This window comes from Trichosurus vulpecula, chromosome X, assembly GCF_011100635.1.
Source record: "Trichosurus vulpecula isolate mTriVul1 chromosome X, mTriVul1.pri, whole genome shotgun sequence".
Lineage (NCBI taxonomy): Eukaryota > Metazoa > Chordata > Mammalia > Diprotodontia > Phalangeridae > Trichosurus > Trichosurus vulpecula.
In genome coordinates this window covers 29,634,827-29,658,970 of record NC_050582.1, presented here as the reverse complement: position 1 = coordinate 29,658,970, position 24,144 = coordinate 29,634,827, and the positions used below count along the sequence as shown (strand labels likewise).

Genomic DNA, 24,144 nt, shown 5'->3' with positions numbered 1-24,144 from the left:
GAGCTTAGAGCAGCGTCCAGGCCGGTTCCCCCAGCTGTCCTGCCTCTCCTGCGCCGCCCCACCAGCCCACACGTTTCGCTTGCCTTCTTGGGGATGCAGGAGGACTTCCTGCCTTCGGCTCCCCCCTCCGCCCCCCCTGTGTTTTAGCTTTTTAGGGGCATCTCGCGTCCCTTCCTCCCCCGGGCTTTGGCTGGACCTCCCTCAGTCAATAAGCATTTCTTAAGCGCTTTCTATGCGTCCGGCTCTGTGACAGCAGTGGGGATGCTAAGAAAAGCAAAGCTTGACTGGATCCAGGTGAGATCTGGGAGCACCGCCCCACCCCCACCCCCACCCCCACTCCACCTGCTGCTCCTAATCTTGCCTAGCGTTGCCTCCTTGTTTCCTTTGCCCAAGTAACTTGCTCTTCTAGCTCCACCCTCGGATCGCTGGCGAAAAACCTCCTTGTTTGCCCTCCTTACAAACCTTTCTTCCGGCCCTGTTTATTTAAAGAAAAGGAAAAGTATTGTAAGTTTCAAATTGTGCGTTAGTATTTTGTTGGGGGGGGTGGGGTTGGCGGGGGCGAGAAGGGATTCGGATTAGCACGTTTTAAAAACTGGGTTGGTGGACTTGGTGTAATCTTTCAAGACCATCAGTGAGGGGGAGAAAGCAGGTTCTTCCTTCTCAGAATGAAACTTCGTAAAAGAAGTTCTTTATTCTCGTTTACATTTGACATACAAATGTGAGCACACTGAACAACACAGGCAGAGCTTTGGGCTATCTTGGAACCTGATTCCTCTGGTTTGGCCCATTCGTTGCCGTTTCATTGACAGCCGTCGCACTAGAGAGAATTATAAGGAGGAAGAAAATACCATTAAAAATTTGGCAGTTTCGGATATTGACTTCTGTCTTAGTCATCCCAAAGTCCTGAACTTTAGGGAGTTTCCAAAAGAGTGAGCAACGAAAAAAAACCTGGGCCTTGCTGTTGCTTCACTAGAATTGCTCTCCCCTCTCTGGTTGCCTCATTAAAAAATGACTACCTGTGAATCTTGTTTACAACTTATTTAACGATGAAATTAGAAACTTTAATAATAACATGCTATGAATTTGTGGGTGATATGCCTACTTTTTGTGACTTTGGACACTGTCTAGCAGGTCTTTTCATTGTAATTTGTAGTAACCAGAAACTGAGTAATTAGATCACATAATGGTAGAGCTGGGAGGGGAAGTGCCACAAACATTCTTTAAGCCAACCTCCACTTTTTATATGTGACTAAAACCAGTATTGGTTAAGGGCAGAACCAGCACTAGATGCCAAGTCTGGTGTCCTTTCAAGTAATTACTTGGAAATGGTTTATTTCAAATCCCTGATATTTACATTGAAGAGGGGGAGCCACTAGAAGACAAACAGCAAACAACAGTATAAAAAAAAACCTCTGATCAACCAAGGAAATAAATAGGACTTAAAATTAAATAGAAAAATGAAAATCTGCTCTTTTTCCTATTTTCTCCCTGTTGCTGAAGAGGAGAGCAGGTAGAAATAGTGATCTAGGATAGGATAATTAAAGTGTGTGTGTGTGTATGTATATGTATGCCAACTGATACTTTATTGTTCATAGATTTAAGAAGAGATGTGCTTTTGAAAGGTCTGGAAAGTTTCTTTACTCTGACAACTGTAAAGTTAACGTCTTTCCTTCTTCCTTTATTTCTTAATGAATACTTGTGTGCTTGGTTATGTGTGCTAACAGAGCCTTGCCATCTGTATGATTAAGGATTCCAGGCTGAGAGCTGGAATGGACCTTAGAGGTCTTTTAGTCCAACCTACTCATTGTACAGTGGAGGAAACTGAGGCTCAGAGAGGTTAATAAATTGTCTAAAGTTCCCCTGGTAGCAAATAGCAGAGGCAGGGTTTGAACCCAAGCCCTCTGATTACAAATCTAGTTTTCTTTCCTTAATACCACACTGCTCTTCAACCTGAGGACTCATTGATTAATCAAATGAACAAATACATGAAGGTTTTCTAAAAGGATGGTTATGTTCAAAAATTAAAAAACTCCTGGTGGCACCTGGATAAATTGTACTTCTGGTTTGAATGAGAAAATGAGATAGAACCTGAGGTTATCTTGGAATCTAAATTCACTTTAGAATAAATATATCAGTCAACAAGCATCTATTTAGTGCCTCTTGTGTACCAAGCTCTGGGCCAGGTAATGGGGACAGAAAGACCAAAGTGAAAGCAAAAACAAAACAGTCTCCACCCTTCAAGGAGGGGCTTCTTATCCTGGGAATGAGACTATAGGAAGTAAATCAAAGGCAATGTCATTAGTTAGAGGATGACTACTGTTTAGGAGTGGATCGACCAAGGCCAATATATGAGGTGGTGCCTGAACTGAGCTTTCCAGGAAGCTAGAGAGTCTGAGGTGGAGGCGAGGCAGGAACAGAGACAGAAGATGAAGTGTTGTGTAAAGTACAACAGGGAAGAAGGCCGGTTTGGCTGGACCAAAGAGTGTAGGAAATCTCATTATGCACAATAAACCTGAATTCTGGTTTAAGCCAGATTGTAAAGGGCTTTAAAAAGCACAGGATTTTGTACTTTCCCCTCGATGCAAGAGGAAGGAGCTGCGGGACACAAACTTGTGCATTAAGAATTTCCCTTTGGCAGCTATGGAGGGGATACAGTAGAGGTCGGGAGACCCAGTAGGAGGTTGGTGGAATAGTCCAGGGGAGAGGTAACAAGGGTGTGATCTAGGGAGTGGTCCTGTGAGTAGAAGAAAGGAGATCAATATGAGAAGAGAGGCAATTAACTAGATGGGGGGTGGGGGGGCTTGTCAGAGTGAGGAATATTGCTTTTCTATACAACCAATAATAAAATCAGGACACTCTTCCTTAGAGAACCTTCCCGGAGTGGGCACCCTCCTCATTGTTTTTGTAATTCTATCTCTGAATAGATATTGACGGTTAAGGGGTATGGGAGAGCACATCTACATTTAGGTCACATAAAGTATTACACCTAGGAGGCAACAGCTACTGTTGTAATAGGAATTGGTATATATACCTCTGCTAATGCCTATTTTCATCATGTTGAGTTGGCGTTGGCTTTTCAGAAGCTCTCTACACTGATGGAATTAGAGTTCTGGCAGATACTAAACTACCAAGCATGAAAAGCTCAGACTCTGAAAAGACTCTGCCATCCATGGACCAGTTTGTCAGAGAGACTCATCACCAAAGTAGCAGCCACCAGGTGGTAAATAGTTTCAGCCATAGCAACTCCTGAAGGCAATCTATGGTTTACGAGAATACTGGGAAATCTCAGCTCCTGGGAGTGTGCTAGCATTGTTGTAAGCTGTCATGAGGCCTTCCAGTTCTTAGGCAGTAAGCATTTGGGTGCCTACTTGGTGTAGAACTGCTTATGAATGTGATTCACTAAGATTGACATTCATAAGTCCCTAAAATATGCAGGTCTTCCAGATTCTAAAATAACGAGAAATTTACTGAATAGCCTAATAGCAACTGTGAGCTAGGCATGCATAAGATATAACCTATCTGCTTTTTGTAGACCCGAGCCTTAGGTATGTGTTCTATTTGAGGTTTCGTTTTCTATAAATGCTTTTTTTTTTTTGAGGGGGAAGGGGAGATTGATCTGTGATTTCCTAGAGAACTGTGGGTACTGAGAAGTTGCCTGGGTTACCTTTCCTGTGGTCCTATGGCTAATGGGTGCCCTTGATTGAGGCTGGACCTCTAGCCTCTATGCCACCACTGCCTCTCATGAGTGACATTAGCAATACTTTCTTTTTCATGGATATCCTAACTGAATATATTTACAAACGTAGAGAATTACACATATAACTGTTGAAATCTTGAAAATGTCCATATCTGAGTTAAATTCAAATACAACTGAGGCCCTTCAGCCAGCATTTAAATTCTTACGTTAATTATAATAATAGCTAAGCGTTCTAGAAAATACACATCTTACCTAGATATGACTGTATATTTAAATTCACTTTCCCTTGGGAGCCTGTATAATTTGAAAGATTTTAATTACAATCTTTCTTTTAGCCCTACAGGATCTCATGTTGAATGGTGCAAACAGCTAATAGCTGCTACAATTTCTAGTCAGATTTCAGGGTCAGTGCCATCTGAAAGTATATCCAGAGATTATCGGGTAAGTAACGTTGCTGACTTCGTTGCAATAGCCACAAAGTAGCTGCTTAAGTTTTGTTTGCTACCTTAGGTAGTCAGTGGAGAGGATCCTTGACCGATTTTTTGAGTCAAATGCCTTTTACTTGTTAACATGTTGACAGAGTTGCTTTTGTTCAAGGTCTGGAGCTTCAACATGCAAATAAAAAAAAAAGAAAATCATCATCTGTTATAATAGGCAAATCTTCAGAAAACTTGAACATGGTCGTTGGACTCCAGTTGTAATAATTACCACTTTTGCTATTACCTTTCAGAAAAAAATCATTTTATTGTGAGCAAATTGATCTTCATGAGTGTTCTGATTTGGAGAATTGGTTATTTTCCTTAATTTGAAATTTTGGCCTTGTACAAGTATGTGGCTAAATATCTCCGCAACAAAATGTAAACTGAATTATATTCTTTACATGCAAAATTAAATTTTTTTTAGAAAACCACAACATTCTTACACAATCAGCCCAGAAGAGTAGTATGTGGGAAGCCCTCTTTTTTAATGCCCATTGAAGTGGTTGCATTTCCTAATCTTTCTGTCCCTTGTTCATATACATTCAATTGCTTAAAAAACTGAAATTTTCCCATGTTCTGAAGTTATGAATGGAGAACAAACACCAGAATTGCCTATGCTCTGGTTAAGGAATGAACGTGTGTCTATTAAGTCAGTCGATGTAAAATAGTATTAGCAGATTCACTAAAGATGGGTTCCTATTTCTTTTGTCAATTATGGTTGAACTAAACTCTTTATTTCAGGTGTTCATTCAGGATAGTGAGACACTTGGTTTACACACCTGGGAATTACATTTAGTAGCCATAGATTCCCTCTAAGAGGCAACATAGCCTAGTGAATCGGGGCTGGACTTGGAATGTGGAAGACCTGGGTTCAAATACCACCTCTGTGGTACTGGGGAAGTCACTCAAGCTCTCTTGGCTTCAGTTTTGTCATCTGTAAAATGCAAGTGTTGGGCTTGGTGGCTTTAGTGGTGCCCTCCTGCTTTAGCTCCATTGTCACAAAGTCATCAGGTTTTAGTGATTTTTTTCTGCTAGCTCTTCCCTTATCCCATGACAAAAAAGGTAATCAGATGAAGTGCATTTTTATAGAGCTCAGAGGGGCTTGGGTCACCTGATTGCAATTTAGCCAGCATGTACTCTTTCAGACCAACTGTTGAAGTCATGATGGAACCCTTGAAGAACATTGATATAAGTGAAAACACAAATCCCTGAGCCATTGAAAGTGCCTTTGACAGCAGTAAGATTCCCTCCCTGTTAGCCAGTTTTCATGCCACCCAGCTTGATAGGGCTGGAATTCAGTCACCCCCAAAGCTCTCTTCTACCACTGCCTCCACATGCAACGACGTTGGAAGCAGAGATGTATCCCAAACTGAGTAGGGCCCAGGACCCTCTAGTAGCATTATACTACTCTTCGACTGGCAAGCACTTGTTTTCATTGTAAGGGATTTTGTTATTCAATCATTTTAGTTTTATCCAACTCTTCATGACCCCGTTTGCCATTTCCTTCTCCAGCTCAATTCACAGATGAGGAAGCTGAGGCAAATAGGGTAAAGTGATTTGCCCAGGGTCACACAGCTAGTAAGTGTGTGAGGGCACATTTGAACTCAAGTCTTCCTGACCCCAGGCCCAGTGCTGTATTCACTGCAACACCACCTAGCATGCCCTTCTAGTGGTTGGGAACTGATAATAATGTTATGGTGGGTAAATAACTGAATGCTTTGTGGGTTGCTGAACTGTTGAAATCAGCCCAAAATAGTTATTTAATATTGATATTTATGTGTCAACTGACCATTCCGACCTGTTAATGTAGCAACTAAGTTTCTTTGTTTTTAGTCTATTTAGAAACTTTGTATCTGCTGGTTTTAATTTTCCTAGTCAGCAGCTCGTGTTAAGATAAATGCACTCTTCCAAGGTATGGAATTGCAATTGCAAGTATGTATCCTGGGTCATAGTAGAGACTTGCTTTCTGTCTATTGCAGACCTCATTGTACTTTGCTTGTAAAACAAGGACTTAAAAGCAGTGGAATCACAGTCTGCAAACTAGGCAGTCACCTTCTCTTTGGTGTCACAGCTGCTTCAGAGAGCTTAAAATCCACAAATGATTTGCAAGGTCAAGCTTGCCTGCCAGCTTACAGAAAGTACTGAAACAGCTAAGTACCCTGCAGTGCTGTGCACTGGCTTATGGGCGAGGCCTATTGGACCTACTTTTGATTGATCACTGCCGAGTATACATCTCTAGCCCTAGGTTTAGTGCCTTGAGAAATTAACCAGTAGGGATCAATAATCGTCCCTTGAAATGAGCTGTTTCCCGTGTGTGTTATTTAAAATACACTAAGGTGGCCCCCCAATTAAATGTTTATGTGGAATTTAGCATCAGTGATAGTTGTGAGGGTAGCTGTTTCTGTTGAGCAGAGCATCTAAACATTCCCTTGAAATTTTATTGCTGTAAGTTGCCATTGGGATGTAAAGCTTTGCATGACTTTGTTATGTGGCCACTGAGGTTGCTGATGATTCTATTGCTCTGGTACACATTCTTGCAAGTAAATACTGACCAATTATCAGCTGGATGATATAGAATAATCCTAGACAATAAAATGGTAAATAATTAAAAATTCTTCATCTAGCATAAATTGAGTCATAAAGGGAGTATTTCGGATAGTAAAACCAGGATACTATAAGTGCATTCATTAACATTACTTCATACTAAAAATAAGCTTGAGTATGACGACTAGAATTTTTTGATGTTAACTAGCCAGTAGTCTTCTTGTGTTTAATACTTTAAGTCAAGATGTTAGCTTCCCCAGGCTGATAAATTACATTATCTCTCTTATTTTTAACAAAAACGAGCCTAGAAGATTATTTAACTCTAAATTAGACAGTCTTCACACTAGTAAATGTTATAGTTGTTTACACTTCTACAGTGGCAGTACACTTCTAACAGTACTTTTAAGAACTATTAGTATCTTGTAAGGCACATAAAGCTAGCCCAGGGAGGGAAATATACTATAGTAGAAAGAATACACTGGGTCGGGAGGCAAAAGAACTGATTTCTAGTCCTTGAACAAGGCCTCATTTTCCTCAGCTGTAAACCAAACAAAACTAAGTACTCTCCAAAGTGCCTCCTAGTTCTGAAATCTATCATGTTTTGGTATCCAACTGAAGAGTACAGCATAGTTAGTACCTCTTTTGACTGATGCCATTCACAGTTGCACAAAAAAGTCCCAAAGAGACAACTTGTGTAAAGGTGATCCAAGATGGTAATCAAGAAGAGTTCATTGAATTCAAATGCTGAAGGAAACTTAAAAGATGGGGGAACATTTGGTTTAGATTTAAAGCACACGATCTAAAACACAACCATATAAAAATGCTCAGCCATAGTTTAGCATCTGACCAGAGGTGAACAGATCACGACCATTTGGTGAGAAAGGAAAAGCCCTTTATCCACTCAAGTCTGTTGGCTTCTGACGATTTTAACAAAGAATTGGAAAGTAGGTTAGGGCTTGCTGATGACCTTAAACAAAGAAAGGTTCAGAGCACAAAGAGATTTTGTTTAAACCTGCCAGGCTGTAGTGAAATGTCTTAGTCAGTGTTGCTGATAGTACAGACTGAGAAGTGTACTTGGCCAACCTGCTGCTGCTTGAAGTCATGGGATGGTGTAGGACTCTATGGCTTTGACACTGACATTGGGCTCCAACATTTATTTCTGCCACTATGGCTTTTTAGTATGGCTTTATGGGGGTCTGAGTAAATTCTTACCTACCCCCACTTTCCTGCAGCTGGGAGTTAGCAGGTGTTCTGTGTTTGAACAGGCTGGCAACTAGTATTTTTGTGTTAACTAGACACACAAAGATCATGGCAAGTAGAGGAAGGCTGCCTCTAATATTTCTCTCAAACAACCTCTCAAATGGAAGGCTCCTCAGAGGTCAGCTAGCCTGACCCATGTCTTAACAGGGATCCTCTCAACAGTATCTCAGACAAGTGGTCACCCAGCCTCTGCTTGAAGACCTCCAGGGATGATATTTTGTAACTCAGATTAATTCACAAAATACTATGCACGACAAATACCATCCAGCTGGGCTTTTGCTACAGCAGAGGTGGCAGGATCAGACTTCCCTACCTAAAGAAGTGGCAGTTGGAGAAACTTGTCCCTGATGTGATTTTTGGAGGCCATGTTGCCTTGCTCTGAAGGTTGAGTCCTGCTTTCTCCCCTTCTCATGGGCCAATAGCCTTTGCATCCTGGCTTGTACTGGCTTTTCTGCAGTACTACTGACTACTCAGGTACCTGTAATTAATGAGATGCTGCTTTGAAAACACCCTTTAGTGACATAAAGAAATAGTGGTTAAGTCAAAGCAATGGGAGTGGGAGTCCCAGCTGTGTTCCCCTCCAAAGGTGTTTGATGTTTATTTAAAAGCACCTGACATTCACTATCTTTTCAAGGATAAAACAAAACCCCAAGTCAGAAGTCTATGTTGCTTTTGTGTAAATTAGTGAAGTTCTCTCAGATTATGGTGGAGAAAAGTGTTTTCTCAAAGCTTCTCTATGTCCTTTATGAAAAAGGGAATCTGCGTGCATCATTCCAAGTCAATGGGAAATTTCTGATGATTCACCCCATGACTTAGTTTAGTTCAGTTTTCCTGACTCTGTAGCAATGAACTGAAAAGCCAAGTAAGACCATGTGGCATAGAGGCTGGAGGGCTGGCCTAGGGTCAAGAAGAGCTGGCTTCAAGTCCTGCCTCTGATGGGTCCTGGCTGTGTGACCCTGGGGAGGTCACTGAACCTCTCAGGGCTCCAGACAACTTCTAAGATCCTAAGTTGCAGAGCAGGGGCTGATCTGCATTGTTAGAGGGATTATCCATCACTAATGACATCAGCATTTATACATATCCACTAATTTGCTAGGCTAATAAAATAATATTTGTAAAGCACTTAGCACAGTACCTCTTTCCCTAATCTGGGGGAAATCTGTTGTGTGTGTGGTTTTTTTCAATGTATCTGGACACTTAAACCAATTTATTTTGAATTATAATGGATTTCATCGAAGAGACTGTAGTATTCACAGACTTGATTCAATTGGAATGTCATATCATGTGTTTATTTATCCAGTTACATGTTGTGTTTTCCCCACAGCCACCACCACCCCCAGTAGAATCTAAGCCCTGCCATGTAATAGGTGTGTAATGAGTGCTGCATGGATTGGATGGTTTTTAAAATAATTTTTAGAGAACCTTGCTATCAATAAAGAATCCTTCTCTTTTGGCCTCAATGTAGAGCAGCCTCTATGACAGTGGCAAATACCTTATGGAATGAGCAGGCGTTTCCCTGTCTTATGCTTTGCTTTGTGTCAGTTTTCATCAGGTCATTGAGCTAAGCTGATCTGTAGTTGCAACTGTCATAGAATCTCATGTCATTTTAGCATATGCAGGGATATGTTGCTTTCATGCAGCATTTCTTCTCTTGAGTCAAATGCTGGGGTTTGGTTTTCTGCCCTTACGTTGTCTGAATAGCCAACTGTAATCTGCTATAGGAAATGATGCTCTTTGAGCCTCCTGTTTGCATTGATGTCTGCAGAGACTGTTCCTGTAGGTTCTCATAGAAATGAGAAAGTATGTAGGCCACTGGCTGCTGTCATCTTTTCCATTTTCTAGGGTCGACAGCTTGTTTAAACACATCAGGGCTTGGGGCAGATGTCATTGCACATATCCTTTTTTTGTTACTTTCTTTGACCTTTGCTCCAACCAGTTGATGACTTAGTATATACAGTGAGCAGACAGTTGACTACATACAACCCAACTGGAGCACTAGACCTGAAGTCAGGAGTTCAAATCCTACCTTAGACACTTAGTAGTTGTGTGACCTAGGCAGGTCACTTAACGTTTCTCAGCTTGTTTCTTTTCTGTAAAGGACAAAGATAGAGACTAGACCTATGATTTCATTGGTATAAGTAACTCCCAGGTGACTATATGCCCTCTACCAATGCAGATTGGCACCTCTTCTGCAAATTATAATCTCAGAGTTTCCTAGAGCACCCAGAACTGCTCTAAGAAGTATGTGTGCATCAGAGGCAGGACCTGAACCCAGGTCTTCTGGATTTAAGTTCACCTCCCTATCCATTCTGCCTGACTGCCTCTCTTGACCTCTGGACATTGGGGGTGACAACAGCAACTCCCTCACAGGAGTGTTGTCAGGATCAAATGAGATTGAATACAGAAAGTGCTTGGGAACCCTTAATGCACTCTGCAAATCCTAGTCAGTATCGTTCAGATCTGGTTAGTTTCATTTTGTGTATGTGATATAATGCATTCCTTGCCTGTTTATTTCCCTTTGTTTTTTGAAAACCAGTCTTCATGATGTATAAGGCTTTTGAGGAGTCCCCAAGCCTTTGAGCTCTTTGCTTTTTTGATCTCACACCATATTTCCTCATCGAAGCCCCATTATCAAGGTCTATGTTATTTTACTTTGGATTGTCTTCGAAATTTCTCTACCTCTTCATCCTCGGGAACCCCACTTGTTGCATACACTTCAGTTCTCTTCATGGTGATCTGTTTGTATTTATCTGGAGCTACAAGGTGAGACCACTAGTGTCTCATGGAATGAGGATCCTTATGGCCTTGCAGTGCGGCATGAAAATAATGGCTTCATCCACTTATCTAAGATGATAGGCAGGATGACTCCCTAGCACCATTGTCACTATCAAAACAGAAGGGGACCAAAAGCTGTTAACTTTTTTTTTTAAGTTCATTCATTACCTAGTACGCAGCCTCTCTACTTTCAGCTAGGCTGGTCTTCAGACGACAAAGTTGATCATGGGGTCTGTATTTTTTTTAAGCAATATTAAGAAATAGAAAAGGCTAAGTAAATTGGATTTTTTAATATTGTGCTTCAGTTCAGCTTCAATTAATGGTACTTTAAATAATAACTGTAGATATTAGTCAGAATCAGAATTTTTTAGAATTCAGTTCTTTACAGTTATGTCATCTTTTTAGTATTTAAATCCTTCTTGGTTATCTACTTTCGTTAACAGGAGTAATACCATTCAGCTACTCGAAACAGGTGTTGCTGGATTTTTCACTGAACATGTGGGCATCAGAGCATAGAATTGTACGGTTCAGAACTGGGGGACAAGAATTTTAAAACTCTGCCCCAGACTAAGGTTTTTACTTGAGTGGATATGTGCTCTCATTTCTCAGGGTGATCCCCCCCATTGGTAATGTGCCTCTGATAATGACTTATTGAAAATTTGTAGTGACTTTTCAGTAGCTGCCACTCTGTTGGAGTATTGCATGAAAAAACATTATTGCTGAATTAATAGTCCTCAGGAGAAGCACAGCTCTTTGAGGGCAGGGCCAGTTCAGTTTTTTTCCCTCTGTATCCTCAAGGCCAGCACAGTACTATCGTTAAGTAAACACTTAATGAATTCTCATCGAATTGAATTGTTGAATGGATGACTCGTGAAATATCTCTTACATTGGATTGGCTGCTTAAGACATGGACTCATCTCTCCACTAACGTTGGGGACCCCTTCCCACCTACTTCCCTGTTATCCCAGGAGCCTCAGCCAAGGTATATTCTTGGCATTTTGAGTTGCAACTTAAGATAAAGGTGCATAGAGTTACCATGTGATGGTGATTTTCATTTCTATGGTACTGTTGGTACAGCCTCCAATAGAATGCCATAGTAGGTAGTCCATAAGTGTTTGTTGCATCAAATTATTAATTTATATCGTGGGGGAATGGTTGTTTCTGAGCTACCAATGTAGTATTTTATATATTTGTGTCTATGGGGAAAATGGAGTTTGAGTTCCACTAATTTACAAATGAACTTTTCAAACGTAACTCAACTTTAATTAAGCTGAGGACTGCCTGAAATAGCTTTTGTTAGAAGGGGTTTAGACATGAAATCAGGTATTTACTCGAGCCTAGGACAGATGTGCCCTTAATTCAATCACAGACTTGAACGACAATGATGCCAGGAGGATGTGAGGTCCTTGAGGACCAGAATGGTTCCACTTTGGTCTTTTTCCCTTGCACATGGTAGGTGCTAAATTGAATTGGGTGGCACTCTGCAGTTGGCTTTTCTTTCTTGATTGCATAGTGTTAGTATGTTCCCTCATAGATTGCCCAACCTACCAGTATCTCTACATTCTGATGACATTCTGTATTTTAACTAACAGGTTTTCAGGAGGCCTGACATCAGGGTAAGGATACGTTTGCCTTTCAGCAGATCGGCCTCCTGCCTGTTTGTCTTTTGTGCTTTATTGAAAATTTAAGTCTGTTTAGTGTTTTTTACATTATCAGCAGTTTTATGAGTTAATCAGATCTATCTGCTCTGCCACGTCACAGCTTTAAATGTTGCAATAGAAATGCTTTTTGTTTGTTACAGTGTTTCATGTGCTAATGAAAGCCGGTATATGTGAAGTTATAGATTTAAATTGTCAGAAATGTGTGCTACTAGCCGATTATTATCACATGAATTCTGACCCAATGGGTGTGCATGCCTAGGACTGCAGAATACTGTGTTATTATTTTTGTTATATCATCCTTCCTATAGAACTGAGCTACAGAAAAAGGATTAAGTTGGCTTTGTAGCTGATTTCAGTAAAGGTTTAATTTGGGCTAATACATGTCAAGTTGTTGGATTAATTTGAAGGTAATTTTAGTTTCCTCAACCTAGTACTTCCTAGTACTTTGGGGGAATATCAATTAGTAGGGAATATCTTTAGTGGTGAGTATAATTAGTAGAGTATGTTTTGTTTTTTCCATTCTTTTCCTGCCCCTTCCCTTCAGAACACCTATAAAACAGGAACAAGATTGGTAATGTGCATGCATTTTCTTATTATTTTAAAGTTGTTTACATTTAATAATGGAGAGGAAGAGAAATGTAAATTTTAGCCACAGTAGTTTAAAATTAATCTCCTTTCCACTCCTCAAAATTATCTGGATTTGGATAATCTAACCATTTTAGTGATTTGATGTTTTCAGCTTTTATGGGGCAATAAAGTAAGAACTTAAAATTTAATGTTTCAAGTTCTTATTATTCTAATTGGTTTTTCATGATTTCTCTTTTTCCCCACCAGTAAAAGTGCCCTTCAGTTAATGAGAATGTTTCTTTTTTCTTTTATTGATCCATATTGTTATGATACAAGATTTTATTTGGCCTTCATAATTGCATGGACCTTGAAGTGCTATTGTGTATTGTGGGGGAGAGGGGAATGTGTTTGTGCATATATTTTCCTCTGAAGAAACATCATTAAAAGAGAATTCGACTTTGCTTTATATTTTAAAGAACGGAAATATAAAACTTTTGACTAAATGGAAATATATTGTACAGCTTTGAATGGTTTTGGTTTGTCCCTCATACTAAACTCAAACTAATGCTGAAGGCTGAAAGTGTCAGAGTTGTCATGATATGTGCTGGTATGGCTTCAAGTTTGGAAATACAAAATCCATCATAACACTTAACAACTCCTTTGGGATAATCATTTTGGGAGGTTTTAGATGCACAATTTTGATAGTGAAACCATGTTTTCTTTTGTAGTAGAAGGAACTGCCATTTTTTAAAAATTTATTTGACCTCATAGAATTAACATTGCTTTTAAAAGGTAAACATATTCTTCATACTGTCTGTTTAATTAAAGAGTTGGTCTGGAAAGAGATCACATTGGGAATGCAAAGCTAGTCATAAAGCAATTGGAAAGAGTTACCAAGGAAAAGTAAATTAGACCCTTTTAACCATTCCTTTGAGGAATATTGTTTCATGACTAGAAACATTTAATATGGGATTAATGTGAAATTCAGTATTTAATGTATTTTTTAAAAAATTTATGCAGAATACACAGTATATAATCAGGTAAGTGGCGTGTATGTATATCTTCTGCAAAATATGCTGCTACCAGCAGAGCTGCGTGCCTGTGCAAATAGGCAACAATTTAAGTATACTTTAGTCTTGAAAAACACAGATTTCTTTGGGTTTCTTTTATATTTTTTTGCATGACTTTCCTCTTTACATAGCATGCTCTGTTATCTATTTTTGAGCATATTATGTGCCCATTACTTTACATTTTCTTTATTCTGGAATTATGTGATTTCTTTTAAAGCATATTCTTTATATCACCTGAAAACCATGGTGCAGGTTTGTTCTTTTTCCCTCCTTCAGTAAAGAATAGTTATTCCATTTTAGATAGATGCTACAAAGTGTTGCATTTAGACGGATGCTACAAAGACCCATCAAACTGGGTCTTTAACTCCAAGGGGGAAAAAATTTTGTTGTGAGTTACAGAGCTTTGAAAGGTGCTGAGTTTTACACTCATACTGTCTCTTTTGGGGGAAAAAAATTCTGTCCTTTCACCTGTTTGTTTGCACGTGTTTCTCTCTTTTCCTCTTCTGCATTCTTGTCCATGCGCCTGATGCTCAGCAGGAGGTTCAGGACGGACACAATGGCTATCATTCTGAAGCTGGAGCTGATCAGGTGGCAAATTTTACTTGTTTGTTGTGTAGCTACTGATCCTGTGCTTAGAAACCATTTTAATTTCGATTTCTGGAAGGGCAAAACTTGCAAAACCATTGTTCCATCATAGTCACTTCTTCCTTTCATTTCTAAGTTCAGTAGAACCCCGTTACAAACACAATCAATCCAAATGTGTATCTTAAGATTTTTCATTGAAAACTTCCATGACTCCTCAGTTTAATAATAATGCATGCTTATAATGATGACCTTTAGGTACTCCAAAATCCTGAAGTGCCTTGTGAATGATTAAAGAGGTTTAAATTAGGTTCCTTATAGTTTCACTGTGGGCTGTCCTGTTTTTGGTAATCCATATTTGGTATATAGGATACATTTTTGTTAGTTAAAAATTTGAGTGCCTACCGTGTAGACTAGGCACTGAGGGATATGCAGAAGTCTTATGGGACACAGTCCCTCCCCCCAAGGAGTTTCCATCCTTGATGGGATGAAATAATAGTGAATAATTCAAGAGACTCTATAATTAAATGTTAAATTGGATAGAAGTTCTATAGTAGTTTCAAGGAGGAAGTAGACCAATGCACGCCGTGCTAATCAGGCAAGACTTCATGGAGGAGGTAGAGCTTATGCTGGGCTTTGGATAACAGATAGGATTTGGCTATGCAGAAAATTCCAGAAAAGGGGGCAGGGATGAAAAGAAGCATGCCTGGCAAGTTGAGACAAAGTATTTGATGAACCTGAAAACCCAATTTTTCTGACCACGATAAACAGAGAGGACATGGATTTGGGGCTATCCCATGTCAAATCTTGTCCACTGAACCAAAAAAGTGACAGATTCACGTAATTGAAAGCCTCATAGAATACCTGGCATAAGTTCTCTAAAGGGATTCTACTGCACTTAATAAGTGTAAGTTTTGTTTATAATCTCCTGTTGCATGTGTACTAAAACTTCAATTTTCTAATTGCTCTTTAGTTAAAATCCTAAAGCTAAACTTCTTTGATGTTTAAAATGAACCTTTTGTTGGGAGGTATCTTGAAGCATTGTCATTACCTCGTTGTTTTATTTCATTTCAGTTTTGGTAGTATATTTTTCATCATTTTAAAAGTACATCCTAGCTTACTAGTAATGGCATGTTAGCCTTGCCATTTGTCTCACAAAGACATTCTTAAGTGTCCCAAATTGATGTGTACATATTTTTCTAGCTAATTTGGTTGTAGTAACTTGAAAATCCTGTGTTGCATATGAGTCCCTGGCCTGTATCTCTGGAGCAGTTAATTAGTGGCACAAATCTTAAAAGGATCTGGTGAATGTTCACAATTGCCCCCAGTCACCATCCTTTCCCATCTACTGTATTTCTTCATGGGTCCTTTTAGAGACATAGAGAAACAGCTTTTGAGCATTTGTCCTGTCATAGTAAATACTTACTATGTAGTTCAATCTTAAAAGTTATTCCTAGCCCCAGAAAGGTTATAGTTCCATAAAACGGAACCACTCACTTTTTCTCTACAAGAAGTACTTGTTTATAAGTGTATTTAAACAAGCACTCTACATTTATTCTCAACACATTTGGCACAATAATGTTGAGTGACTTAATTTAGTTTAATAATGTAAAATATTTCGAAGTAGTTTAAAATTAAATATTTGATTAAAATGACTTTCTCTGTTACTAGGGCACAAAATCAACTACCAATTCATGACATAAGCTACTGAAATCAAAATTTTATTAGCACATGTGTGTCTGGAGGGATACTCTGGATATTTTTTGGTGTTCTCGAAAACTGACATGTTGAAAAGTATTCGTTTGAGCTCCTTTTACTATACTTAAAAATTTTTTTCACATTTTCAAATTACACCTTTTACGTCTACTGACAGCAAGCTGAAAGGAAAATGGGTTGTATGAATTGTTGTCTAAATACTCCTAAGTACTGAATGGCTCTGCACTTTTCTTAACAGTAGAAACACCTAACAGTTCCCTTTGAGAAAAAGAAGTATAAACAAGACTGAAAGAAAAATGGGAACTTACTGAACTTGGATAGTCGAAAATACTATTTCTAGTTGTAGATTTTGTTAGAAGGCCTGTCTATAGCTTTATCTACCTATGCAACAAAGAAACGATTCTGTTCACTATTGTGCAGGGAGTTGGGGCTGTAGTTGGCATTTCTTCCCTTTATTTTGTGAGTTTGGAGGGGAACTACCATGAAGAGTATGAACCAGTTTAGGTTGGTTTCAAAATGGAACCCTAATGAAATATGTTGAAATCTTTTATGAACTACTTGGAAACTTCATCAAATTTATGTTTTGACTAAACAATTATTTTAAATTTCCCATTTAATGTTGCAGAAAAATAGATCAATTTTTAAATTTCTGCCCTATCAAATCATGCAGAAAACTTCCTTGACTGCTTTGTTTATTACAGAGGTAGCATGGCATAGACTAGAGAGCCAACCTTGAAGCAAGGAAGACCTAGGTTCAAGGCCTGCCTTTGATATACGTATACGTGTACATAAACACACACGCACACGCACAGAGAGGCTGTGTGACCCTGAGGAAGTCACTTATCTTTGATTGCTCAGCGAAGACTATAGGTTGCAGAGGAGATGCCAGCTTGCATTGGTAGAGGGAGTTTCCCATACTAATGAAATCACAGGTCCAGTCCCTATCCCTAGTTATCATTTGTGTCTGCTCGTCTTTTCCAAGTATTCCTGGTTTTGTGATTTGTAACTGTGAAGTCTCAACATACTGTAATGTCTTATGGAAATAGCCAGTGTAATGTCCTGTGCTTTGACAAATAGGATGAGTGCTGTTCTGCTTCTGTATGCTCTCAGCAAAACATAGCCTTCCTGTACAGCTAGGGAAAAGAATTTTTAATCCTGTTTTGTTTTCGCTTGCCAGGCTCTGAGAGATGGAAACAAGCTGGCCCAAATGGAGGAGGCACCACTTTTTCCTGGAGAATCGATCAAAGCTATTGGTAAGTATAGCAATTATTGCGTTTCATCAGTGTACTTGGTCACGGATGGCCATAAAGGGAAGTGGCACTTCACCGACACGCGTGGGTGATGCCATTTTGGGAGGCGGGGTTGAAGACCAGACGGGCTCATTTCATCATGTTTTACCATTAGTGTTATTAATGTGGTCGTTGTCACCATCGTCTTCTAGGATCTCTTCTCTCCTCAAGCCTCCCATGCCACACTCACCTCCTTCTCTAACGACATCCCCGTGTGCTTTACTGACAAAGTAGAGACCATTACTATGAGCTCCCTCTTTTCCCCTCACAACCCTGTGCCTCAGTTTACTCACGTATAAATAAGAGGATTAGATGCAATGACTCCTGTCTAGCTCTAGATATAAGATCCTACAAAATTGCTCTTATTCATGGAGACATTCAGTAAATAACACTTTAAGTGTCTTCTATGTACCAGGCACTGTGCTAAGGGCTAGGGAGACAAATTGCAAACAAATATGTGAGCATTAGAATCAAGAGGGATTGGGAAAAGCTTTCTGTATAAGGTGGGATTTTAGCTAAGGCATGAAGGAAGCCAGAAGGTGACAGTGAGAAGAAAAGAGCGTTCCTTGCATGAGGAACACTCAGCGAAAATGCCTGGACTTGAGAGATGGAGTGTCTTGTTTGAGGAACTTCAAGGAGACCAGTGTCAGTGAATCTACGAATACATGGAAGGGGTATGTAAGATGTAGGAAGACTAGGGCAGGGCGAGTGTTATGTAGTGCTTTGAATGCCACACACGATTTCATATTTGATCGTAGAAGTGATAGGGAGCCGCTGGAGTTTATTCAGTAGGGTGACATGGTCAGATCTCTGCTTTAGGAAAATCACTTTGGCAGCTGAGTGGAGGATGGATTGGAGTGGGGAGAGACTTGTGGCAATCAGACCAAACAACAGGCTATTTCAGTAGTCTAGGAGTGAAAAGATGAGGGCCTGCAACAGGATGGTGGCAGTATCAGAGGAAAGAAGAGTGTATATTTGAGAGTATATATTCACAAAGGTGAAATCAGCAGGATTTGGCAAGAGATCATATGTAGGGGTGAGAGAGAATGAGGAGTCTAGGATGACACTTAGGTTGTGAGCCTGGGGAACAGGGAGAATAGTGCCCTCAATAGTAATACGAAAGTTTGCCAGGCAGGAGGGCTTAAGGGGAAAGAATTCAGTTTTGGATATGTTGAGCGTAAGATGTTTCTGGGTCATCCAGTTTGAGATATCTAACAGGCAGTTGGAGATGTAAGACTAGAAGTCAGCAGAGAAGTTATGGATGGGTGAGTAGATTGGGGAACTATTAGCATAGAGAAGAGAATTGAGTCTATGGAGGTTGACAAGATTACCAAGTGAAATATTGGAGAGAGAGAAGAGGGCCCAGGACAGTTCTGTAGGACACCCATGGTTAGCCGGTATGTGCTGGATTAAGATCCAGCAGAAGACACTCAGGAGTAGTCAGATAGGTAGGAGAAGAACCAGGAGAGAGTGGCGTCATAAAACCTAAGAGAGAATAAAGTATCAAGGAGAAAAGGAATGACTGTGTCAAATTTAGCAGAGCAGTCCAGAAGGCTGAGGACTGAGAAGAGATCACGGTTCATTTTGCAGAGAGCAGTTTTGGTTGAATGCAGTCTTAAACAGTGAGATTCTTAGCACCGTCTGCCCCGTCTTCTATCACTGTGCCATCTGCATCACAGTAGGTGAAAGGAGCCTCATGGAACGGAGGGCCATTTTCTATTTTTCTTTGTTGCCAAGCAGATTATTCAGCACCAATTGCCCAGGGTACTGGTGATGAGCCTTACCTAGGCTGGTCTTAAGGAGGCAGTCACAGTCTGACTCTGTTAGAACTTGTTCTTCACTGGCATTGCTTTAAACCAGGGTCACCTCCATGCCACAATGAGGCATTCCAGTTGGACTTAGTGCTTTGTCTCTGTGACATGAAGTGATGTGGAATCACAGAATACCAGAGCTGAAGTTGACCTCCAAGGTCATTTAGTCCAACTTGAAGCATTTTCTCCACAAGCCACCACTGGAAGACTTCCATTGTTGAAGTACGTACCTCAACGCTACCTCTCGAGGCAACTATTAACGTTATTTCGTGTAAAATTATAGAACTATGCATTTTCATGAAATTGAAACCATAAGTATTTGTTGTTCAGGATGGTAAATTTTATTGAAGCATAAATATCTCCCAACAATAGAGTCTCCAACAATTTTAAGTTTCTTTCTTTCAGTCAAGGATGTCATGTATATCTGTCCATTTATGGGAGCAGTTAGTGGAACACTGACAGTGACTGATTTCAAGATGTACTTCAAAAATGTAGAGAGGGTAAGTTTTAAGAAGTGTATAATTACATTCAAATTTTAGATTCTAGAGGGAAAGGGAAAGTAGCACAGTCTTGAAAATTCTTATAAACCAAATCCATACTTATTCTTCTATAAACCAATTTGAGTATATAAAATGTCCTAACTTGTCAGTCACTCCCTCAAAGTCTCCGTTAGGGCACTTTGTCCATTCCTTCATCTTCCTTTTTACTCGATTATGGCATATAATTGTTTGGCTCTGCTTTTTTCAGTTTTCGTTATTTTGTAAAAGCCTTTCCAGACTTCTTTATATTTCTTTTGCTTGTTTAGCTTAGTTGCGTTGGATTTCTGTGACATTAATGATCCCCAGTTAGTGATTTGCCTCCTATTGGATGATGTTTAGGTTGCTTCCAAAAAAGTTTTTTGCCTATTAGTATATAATAAATAATGCTTCCATGAAAATCTTTGACTAGCTACCTCTTTTTTTGTTTCAGTAACATTGTTAGGATATATTCCCAACCATGGAGCATTGGGACAAAGGTTATAATGATTATTATTTTCTTTTTTGAGACTGAGTCTCTGTATCTTGCCAAGGCTAGAAGTGCATTGGCAACTCACAGGCCCACCCAATTTCACTACTGATTGGCATGGGAGCTTTAACCTACCCCATTTCTGACCTGGGCCAGTTCCCCTCTTTAGGCAGCCTGGTGTCATCCCCTTACCCCACCCAGTGGCTCACTGTATTGGAGCTGGACTTGGTATAGCCACCTGATCAATTTGGCCTACCACAGCTCAGAACTACAGAGCTCAAGAGATAGACCTATCTACCTATCTCGCCTCCCCAGTAACAGGAATTGCAGGTAGGTACTACCTTGCCCAGGTAGTATGATGATTTTTATACTTCATGTTGCCCTATTGTTCTCCAAAAGAAAATATACAACTTCTGCCACAGGTCTGTGAGCCTATTACTCTAACACTCTGCTAAAATACAGTTTTATTTTAAAATATTTTTGTTAATTTGATAGATACAGAGTACCTAGAAGCTGTAATTTGCATTTCTTTAGGTTTTAATTAATTTTTTCAAGTGATTATTAGCAATTCACGTTTTCTCCTTAGAACATTGTTCATATCCTTTGACCTTATGTACTGTGGCCTCAAAGTTACCCTGTGTACATTTTTAGCAATTCCTTTTACTGATAGGTAGAGTTTATCTGTCATCTTTGCCAGAAATATTTCTCCCAACTGTAATTTTTCCTCCTAACTGTATTACATATTGCTATGTGAAACTTCTTTTATTTTAGTGTGGCAAACACATATATCTAGTCCCTAATAATTGCTTCTATTTGTCGACTAGGAAAAAAAAGTCATATCCCCTTTTCAGTTGAGACAAGTACATTATTCCATTTTCTTCCATCTTTTTTATAAAAATTTTTTTCACATTTGTCACCCATCTAGAATTCACTGAGATATGTGAGTTGAGGGGTGGGTCTAAAACCTTTTCTCACCAAGTTGCTGTCCAGTTTTCCCATATACCAGGCTTCCCCCCCGTATTTTATTAAACAACAAACTTTTGTGTGCTTTTGATTTGACGTCTGGTTCTATTTTGTTAATGGATTTCTTTTTCTCTAATACTTTAAAAACTGCTGGATATTTTGATTGGTATTGAATTAAGTGTTCAAATAATTTGAGGACTATGGGCAATTTAATTGGATTATTCTGACCCGGGTGAGGGCATGTTGTTTGAGGGAACTCCCAAACTGATGAGGTTACTGATCTGGTGTAACTGTTCTGGCCCATCTGTGGCCACCCAATGTCTCCCCGGTTATCTGGGTGCCTTATTTTGTCCATGATGGCTTTGTAGTTATCCTTATAAAAGTCCTGAGCTTTGGTAGGCAGGTTAATCTTCAAATACATGATCATTTTTATTGTTTCAACAAATGGAATTTATTTTTATAAAGATTTCTTGATCTTCATTGCTGATATGTAGGCGTACACATATATTTCTTTGCAGTAATCTATTTTGAGTCTGTGCTGGTCCTTTATTGTTGCCAGTTTTTTTTTTTTTGGTTGAAGTGAGGTTTTTTTTTTAGACTTACTATCATGTCATATGCACATAATGATGTTTTAGCCACTTTATTTCCAATGTTTATTTCCAGTAGTCCTTCTAATATTTTTCCCTTATCGCAAGTGCTAGAATTTCCACTAATTTCAAATAAAATTGGCTGAAATGGGGAGAAATGAGTGCCCTTAGTGTACTTAATAAGTCCTAGCTATGGAATAATAGTACTTCCTAACTAAGTCAATGAGAGATAGAAGTAAAAACTCATCTTTTACTCAGCGGAAATTTTAAGTGGAAAATTCTACCTGTTGACTGACAATTGAAATGCGTTTATCTTAATTTGGAAACCTCAGGATCCACATTTTATCCTTGATGTTCCCCTTGGAGTGATAAGCAGAGTTGAAAAGATTGGAGTACAGAGTCATGGAGATAACTCTTGTGGCATAGAGATTGTTTGCAAGGTATGAAATGGTGAAATATTAAACTAATGAAGCCTTTTTATTGTCTTGGGAAGGCTAGAGATACTAGTGGTTTGCATTTACCTGTGTTAAATGATATTTCTAAGGTTGCTTCACAATTCATACTTTTACACTAACACGTTCACCTAAACCTTATTTATTTATTTATTTTTAGGAGGAGCCTTACAAGTTAGTGTTGTCCTATATTCTAAGTCCCAAAAACATGTAGGTCAGGCCTAAAAGAGTGTGCAGATGAGAACATTTTTTCTTCAGAATGATAAGGTCCATCAACTAGCATTTATTAAGTATCAACTACGTGTCAGGCACTGTGCTAAGCACTGGGGATACAAAAAAAGGTAAAAAACCAAACAGTTCCTGCTCTCAGAAAGTTCCCAGTCTAGAGGAAGAGATAACGTGGGAACAACTACATACAAAAAAAGATACTGAGAGGACAAATTGTCTCAGAGAGAAGGCACTGAGATTAAGGAGGACTGGGAAAGGCTTCTTGCAGAGGGTGAGAATTGCATTGAGACTTGAAAGAGGCCAAGAAAGCCAAGAGGAGGAGTTAGAACATTCCAGGCATGGAAGAGGGCCAGTGAATGGGAACACAGTCAGGAGATGGAGGGTTATATGTAAGAAACGGCAAGGAGACCATTGGCACTGGATCACAGAGTACATGGAGTGGGGTAAAGGAAGGATTTTATTTGCAGGGCAGTACATCATAAGAAAGCTTATTTAGAGGGTTGATAAGGTATCTCCTAAAAATCCCACAATTAAAAACATTTTTGAAGTTCTGTTTAATATCTTGGTTATTGAATTCTCATTAAGCTATACTTGTAACTTTCACTCTTTGAGTTCAGTAGAAAATTCATGTACTTTTAGTGTTAAATATTAGTTTGAGAAATATTTATAACTGCTTTTTATATTTGTCTAACGAAGTATACATTTGGGTGATTACCAGGATATGAGAAACTTACGACTTGCCTATAAACAGGAAGAACAGAGTAAGCTGGGGATATTTGAAAACCTCAACAGATATGCCTTTCCTCTTTCCAATGGGCAAGTGAGTATACCTCAGTTAGCATTTTTATACTTTTTTTGGTGCAGATTTAGGAATCCAGTATTCTAGAATCCTCCAGCCTTACTTTTGCTTGCTACTTTCACTTTTGGAACATAATAAGGTCAATTTTCTCTTCTGTTAGAATACTCAAAATGTATCAGTATACATTATTCGAGTAAGGTTACCGCTTTACCACCTCAAACTCTATACATTTTAGTTTGGAATTTTAGTAAATCTAGCCTTTATCACAATGAGAACTTTTAAGATTGGATGTCTGGCAATATGAAAAAACAGAAACATTTGTGTTTTCTTGATTCAGGCTTTATTTGCATTCAACTATAAAGAAAAGTTTCCATCTAATGGCTGGAAAGTTTATGATCCCGTATCCGAATATAAGAGACAGGTAATAATTTTTTTTTAACTGAAAACAATTGTTTACAGCCTTTTTTATGGAAAAAAATACTTATACTTTTTTTGGGAGAAAAATATTTTACAAGGTGTTATCAGCTGTAGTCAGGATATGCATATTCAGTTTTAGATAATGTAGTTTTTTAGCTTTGCCTTTTTACACCCATCTTTGGATATTTCCTACTAATTAGTCCTTTTACCACAGAGTACGGTAGTTTAAGAAAGACAATTTC

General features: G+C 39.1%; 1 protein-coding gene across 3 annotated transcripts in view; it reads left to right on the top strand.

Annotated features, from left to right (window-relative positions):
- MTMR1 (myotubularin related protein 1) overlaps positions 1-24,144 on the top strand; it is a 64,719-nt gene that overhangs the window by 256 nt on the left and 40,319 nt on the right. The window contains exons 2-8 of one of the 3 annotated variants that reach the window (XM_036740291.1): positions 4,033-4,138; positions 12,348-12,371; positions 17,529-17,604; positions 19,857-19,951; positions 22,339-22,446; positions 23,405-23,506; positions 23,823-23,906. In XM_036740291.1, the coding sequence (XP_036596186.1) occupies positions 4,033-4,138; positions 12,348-12,371; positions 17,529-17,604; positions 19,857-19,951; positions 22,339-22,446; positions 23,405-23,506; positions 23,823-23,906 (595 nt within the window). Of the gene's footprint in view, positions 1-4,032; positions 4,139-12,347; positions 12,372-14,590; positions 14,642-17,528; positions 17,605-19,856; positions 19,952-22,338; positions 22,447-23,404; positions 23,507-23,822; positions 23,907-24,144 lie in introns of those variants that run through there. The other 2 variants (XM_036740292.1, XM_036740293.1) reach the window with 2 other exon arrangements.